General features: G+C 39.5%; 1 protein-coding gene across 3 annotated transcripts in view; it reads right to left on the reverse strand.

Moving 5' to 3' along the window:
• The window catches only part of LOC101856807 (kinesin-like protein KIF27), a 45,469-nt gene that overhangs the window by 7,824 nt on the left and 31,159 nt on the right, over positions 1 to 6,486 (reverse strand). For all 3 annotated transcript variants that reach the window (XM_035970050.1, XM_035970049.1, XM_013083146.2), the window contains 7 exons: positions 5,628 to 5,842; positions 4,802 to 4,916; positions 3,802 to 3,939; positions 3,206 to 3,396; positions 2,586 to 2,689; positions 1,573 to 1,702; positions 773 to 984 (listed from right to left, as the gene is read on the reverse strand). In XM_035970050.1, the coding sequence (XP_035825943.1) occupies positions 773 to 984; positions 1,573 to 1,702; positions 2,586 to 2,689; positions 3,206 to 3,396; positions 3,802 to 3,939; positions 4,802 to 4,916; positions 5,628 to 5,842 (1,105 nt within the window). The remainder of the gene's footprint in view (positions 1 to 772; positions 985 to 1,572; positions 1,703 to 2,585; positions 2,690 to 3,205; positions 3,397 to 3,801; positions 3,940 to 4,801; positions 4,917 to 5,627; positions 5,843 to 6,486) is intronic.

Raw genomic sequence — 6,486 nt, forward strand, 5'->3', positions numbered from 1 at the left:
TTAAGAACCTTGAAAGACTACCCAAACAGCCCTAGGTCAAGTTGAGAATTCAAACCAGGGTCATTCAGACCTTAGATCCAGCAAGATACCGACTGAGTTAACAGCTAGCCTATTTCAAAAGGAAAGGATATTTTATAACAATAAAATGGAACAGAAGTAGAAGGAGCACAACCACACAAGAGTGTCTATTGACCTATCATGAAAAGAGAAAAGGCTGTAGAACCTTCCAGAGTACCCCCTCCCCCAAAACCACAGAGGAGGAGAAAGACAACAGCTAAAATATTGTTAGTCTAAGAGGAGGAGAAAGGCAACAGCTAAAATATTGTTAGTCTAAGAGGAGGAGAAAGGCAACAGCTAAAATATTGTTAGTCTAAGAGGAGGAGAAAGACAACAGCTAAAATATTGTTAGTCTAACAGGAGGAGAAAGGCAACAGCTAAAATATTGTTAGTCTAAGAGGAGGAGAAAGGCAACAGCTAAAATATTGTTAGTCTAAGAGGAGGAGAAAGACAACAGCTAAAATATTGTTAGTCTATTTGAGTAAAGAGAAGCACATCAACACACAATTAAGGTCAATTAGTGCAGGGGAAAAAAAAGCAAGGCTGACAGACAGACTGACAAGCACAACAAAGGGAAAGAAAAGAAATAGGACCTATCTTTGGCGCCTCAATCTCCCACCAATAGCTAAGAGAAGAGGTTCAAGATGAAAAGAAAAAGAAACATTATTGGAATGACCAAATGTGGGAAAAAAAAATCATCAGGCGTGGTCCAGACCTCTCGGAGTGTGGTTATCCCGGCTGCGAGACGACAAGTTCGACCGACGCAACGAGACCTCCTCCTGAGACATGGGCCGAAGATCTCTCCTGGAAATCTTCACGGGAGTGACCGGTCCCTGCTGGTCCCCACCGCGGTTAGCTCGTGATGAGGATGTGGGGCGGGACGAGGACTCGCGGTCTCCCGCAGCACTCATGGCAGTCACGTCACGACTGAGAGAGAATATAAATCACAATTAAAGGAACCGTTGCAACACTGAAGGATGCTGTCAACTGTGCGTACATTTCATTAGATCCATTTTTCTTAAACTACTTACATAAATTGTTCCTATACATACCTGTAATTGCCTGTATCCCTGTATTCATATACCTATACATTGACACATATCGTCTTAGCAGTTTGCTATCCGTGTATGGAACAAAATTTGAAAATTTAAGACATTTGACTTAAGCACAATGTTTAAAAATCAGCTCTCACATTTTAATTTGCTTCAATAATTCATGACAACTTAAATATTAATCGTAAAAATCAAGAGGCTAAAATGAGTATTAGACTAATAAAAAAGTTTGTCCACATTTTCTCGTAAGCATCTGAATTCTCCGTATGCGGATAGCAAAAATGCACTGACGATATACTTTTGACATTTTATGAGTCCATGTGCGAGAATGCTCTATGCATTTTTATGCCATTGTAGGCAACTAATATTTCTTGTAAAGTGCACTGAGCACAGTAAATTACGGAAATGCGCTATATAAACGCCATGTATCATTATTATCATAATTAATGAATCATCAATTTACCTGTACAAATTTGGTTGTTCTCGGTGTAAAGGGTGGTAACTGTGATGTGACTGGCTGCTTTGGCGAGGGGTTGCCACTTCAGTGTCCACGCTCTGCATCGAGCTGCTGACCAGTCCTGCCTCCTCTGCCACTAAAATGGGACACATTATAGACAGAACAATATAAATATTGGTTCCGCACTAAACCATTATCATCATTTTCACCATCACAAACATCAAATCATAATTTTGATAGTTGTTATAGTGATGAAAATAATGGATATAATGATAACCATATCATCAACATCCTTACTAGAACTGAAACAGACATCTGTGATCATTTCTCATCATTCATTTATTTACTCCGAAGCTCTCAAAAGACATATATTATCCTGGTCTTTCCCCGTCGCTTGTCTATTATAGTTTTCCACGTAAATAAGTAAGTCAGTAATAATAATAATAATTCTTCTTCTTCTTTTTCATATCATTAAAATAATATTATTAATAATAATAGTAATAATAGAAATCATGATAATAACACTATTGATGATCACTGGTCTAAGTGTGATGACCACAAACCTCAATTTCCCGACGGTCATACATTAAGGTTGAAAAGTACACTTGTGACTGAGCAGCAATAAAAATGTAGCGTCATGGAGCTGCTTTTATTTGATAGTGATGGGTACCAAACTCTATGGGCGAGACAACTTTTAAGACCACTCCCACCCTCCGCATAAACACACACAGACACACAGTAACATACACACACACATTCACACAGAAATACACAAAACACAAAAGCACTCACAAACACAGACACACACACACACACAAACCCACACAAACACCATTCAAAAGCTTACCCACACACAAATAAATCATACATAATTACATGCACACAAACAAACACAAACACTACACAATTACACACACACAAATGTTCACTACACACACACACACACACAAACTTCACATATCCACACAACATATCAAGCAGCAAAGAAAAGTATCTCAGTCATCTAGCACAAAACTTACCCTGAGAAGAAATCGCCCCACTCGACAATAGCTCTTTGATCTTCTTTCTCAAGTCTCGAGCTGTCTTCTTGTAGTAGTACAAATCTCTCTCCAGGTTCTGTATCCTGGCCACACAGATAAACATCTCATTAGCAATAAACGATAAATAAGTAATTACGCAGCCCACAGCCTGCAAAGAGGAGTAAAGGACAATAAAGACTTTCTTATTGCAAAAAGATTGTGCTGAACTTTAAAAACAATTATTTTCTTTTTGTGGCACTCCTTTAACCTGGTGATTTTCTTACGTATTAATTTTTAAAATTCTTTTTTTTGGGGGGAGGGAGGGGGAAGGGAGAGAACAAGAGCAGTAAACAGTCACCTTCTTCATTTTGTAGTAACAGTCAATTAAGATGGATTTTAAAAAGATCTGGACAAGTAAGAAGCGTAAGGCACAAATCTTGTTTAAACTGTAAAACAAAATATTTCTACGAATTCTGCAGCCATAAACAATACTGTTTTTTTACAGAATTCTTAAAACCCATTTCTACTTCTGTTCCATTCCCAGAACTTCCATTATTTGAAACAAAAAACACAAAAAAAAACCCATAACAACTATGACCAAGATCCTTCACTACACTTACTTGTCTTTGCTGTGTGCTGAGGACAACCCATTGCTCTCGGTGCCGGACTGAGCCAGTTGGTGCATCAACAGCTGCATCTTCTGCTCATACTCCCGCTGCTGCTGCGTTAGCTTGCGGTCAATCTCTAAGGCTGACCTCTGCAAGGCTCCTTCCAGCTCACGGATCAGGCGCTCTTGTTCATCCGTTTTCATCTGACAGAAAAAAAAGATGGAAAAGAAAACCACTTGAAAAGGCCCATTCTTTCTTCAAACTGACCGCACATCTTCCTTAAAAAAGACACATTCTCATTTTTCTGCCCCTGGAAGAAACCTTTTTCTCTTCCTATGAAACAATCTCCTTTCTTCTTTTGAACAGACCAATTTTCCTGTAATTCTTCCTGGCTTTTTCTCTTCCTTCCAAATGGCATAACCTCTTCCTTCCAAATGGCCTTCTTCTCTCCTTCCAAATGACCTTCCCTTTTCCTTCTAACCATTCACTTTTTTCTTAGAGACCTATTCTTCTCCTTCAAAATGACGAATTTCAAAAACGACATATTTCAGAATGACGTATCCCAAGCCCAGTAGGATATGTCCACTACTTCAATCAAAAACATTCACCTCCATCTCACTGCACTTTAGATTGAGCTTCCTCTCCTGGTCTCGGAGGCCGACGACCTTGTCAAAGTAGCGTGAGAGCAAGGAGCGCGTCTCGGCCGTCGTCAGGGAGTTGAGGCGCTGGAGCAGGTTTTCTTCACTCTGGTACAGGCGTAAAGTGAGAGCACAGATAATTTGTTTGGTTTGTTTGTTTGTTCGAGTAGAAAGAAACGCAACGACCCAATAACAGTAATTTAGTGCAGGGGCAAAAGTAGTATGCGTAATGTGAGAACACATGAGTTGTTTTGTTTGTTTGTTTGTTTGTTTGAGTAAAAAGAAGTGCAACGACCCAAAAACAGTCATTTAGTGCTGGGGAAAAAGTAGTATGTGTAAAGTGAGCATAGATGAGCTGTTTGTTTGTTTGTTTGTCTGTTTGCTTGTTTGTTTGAGTAAAAAGAAGTGCAACAACTTAATAAGAGTCATTTAGTACTGGGAAAAAGTAATATGCGTAACACGAGCACAGATGAGTTGTTTGTTTCTTTGAGTAGAGCAGTATAATAAAAACAATATCCATGTCATTTCCGCATTAACAGATCAGGGCAATAGAGACAAAGAAGATAGAAAACAGGACCCCCCAAAAATAGCCCTAATAAAGAAAAAATGATCTTATTACTCTGGTAGAAACAGAAAACCATAAAATAGATGACACTCACATTGGTTTGAAATCAAGGAATATGTTAATGCTAAGAGAAAAAGCCACAAAAAACCCCCAAACAACAACAAACAAAAAACAAAAACAAAAAAAATGGAAATTTGCGAAACTTTTAATACATCCCAGTCTGAACCCCAACATCCCCCCCCCCCTCCTCACACACACTCACACTCTCTCTCTCTCTCTCTCCCTCCCTCTCTCTCTCTCCCTCACCCCCAACTGCTTCTGGAAAAAGGTATCAGAACAAGAATAGCTTACCTGAGTTTACAAAAAGAGATGACAAAAAAAGGAACAAAGAAAACTTTACATTACCTGTGCAAGGGCCTGCTGGGATTGCCGAACCTCCATCTGCCGCACCTGAATGTTCTCGTCCTTGTACTGGATTGCCGCATCCAACGCCTCAATGGCCTCATCCATTTCAATCAGTCTGATGCGGCCACACACACAAAAAACAATGGGTGACAATTAGATATGAATGCTCTTGAACAAAACAAGGGAACCAAAGAATGGGTAAAACATGACAATTGACAATTGGTGAAAGTTAGATAGGAATGCCCCTGAACATTACGAGAGGATCAAGAGTAAGGAACGGACTAAATATAACAAAATGTACACGAGTATGGACTGGGTTAATAACACTGTCCACCCATCCACCCAGTATGCACAGCGCACAACCTTTGTCCCCACATACATGGACGAAGTCGGGCTACACCAAAACTATTCCTGTATCTCAGCAGAAATACCCCAATCATTATGAAATTTTCAGCCCACAGAGAAAATTGAACGTGATGATCCCAAGTTCACGCAAAAGAGAATTAGAATCGGAAATGAAAATAACAGATCTTGCATATTTATCACCCAAATTCTCATAATAGCGTTAGGGTAAAACAGCACCCACGCTAGGTCATCTACTCGGCATAAAAAAAAAGGATTTTAATTGTTGTATACAAACTGATTTTCTATCTCAAAGGCCACACGAACCATTCAAAAAGGAAATTATTACTTTAACAAATGCACAAGTCTAACAAGGAGATCTTTCCTACATTTCTCCCACCACTCAACATCCACCTCACCTCCTCTCCTTCACCACAAAAAGAACCATACTTCACAGAGAGCCTCCCCCCTCCATCCACCATACCTCCTCTCCTCCTCCACAGTCAGAACTTTGCCCTCCCCTAGCTTGGCATCCAGCCCAGCTCGCTGCTTGTGAAGTTTGTCCCGCGTCTGCCTCAGTTTGATGATCTCCTCCTTCACAGTTGACCGCCGCTCATCCGGCACCTCAGGCAGCTCTCGCTTCTTCTCCTCCAGACGTTTCTCCACTGTCTCCAGTTTCGAGGACACAGATCGAAGATTCTGGTAAAATATAACATGGAATATGTGTTATATGCATACAATTACCTATATTATATTTGTGGAAGTTCCTCACCTTGGTTGCCTAAAACTTCTGAATCGCTTAACTTTCGAATTTGAAAAAATTAAAGGTGGTTCAGAATCATTTAAAGGGTACAGAGTTTGAAGTCACTGTAGTTTAATTTTCAGTTTTTCATTAGTTTTGTTTGAATCTAATCTTGAGAAAGTCCGTCTTCTATAACACCATTGTAAACAAGTGAGGCTGCCGTTTGCAAGCAGTGCGCACTGGTTCTACAACGACTCGATGATTGATTCTTTTGAGTCTGTTCATTGAACGGGTATTCAGCTAGTCTATTATATTATTATTATCAATATTGCATAGCAAAGTCAGTGGGATGACATTAACATTTTACAGTGATATCAATAGTCTATTATATTATTATTATCAATATTGCATAGCAAAGTCAGTGGGATGACATTAACATTTTACAGTGATATCAACCTAAATAGGCTATCTAAACAACATGATCCAGGAGCCACTGAGTGTGTGCCCTTTGGGCCTTTTCTAACGAAATAAATACAACTTTTTTTTTTTACAGGAAAAAACTGAATAGCCAGTTTTTCTACGCCCACTAAACAATGTCTGC

This window comes from Aplysia californica, unplaced genomic scaffold, assembly GCF_000002075.1.
Source record: "Aplysia californica isolate F4 #8 unplaced genomic scaffold, AplCal3.0 scaffold00214, whole genome shotgun sequence".
Lineage (NCBI taxonomy): Eukaryota > Metazoa > Mollusca > Gastropoda > Aplysiida > Aplysiidae > Aplysia > Aplysia californica.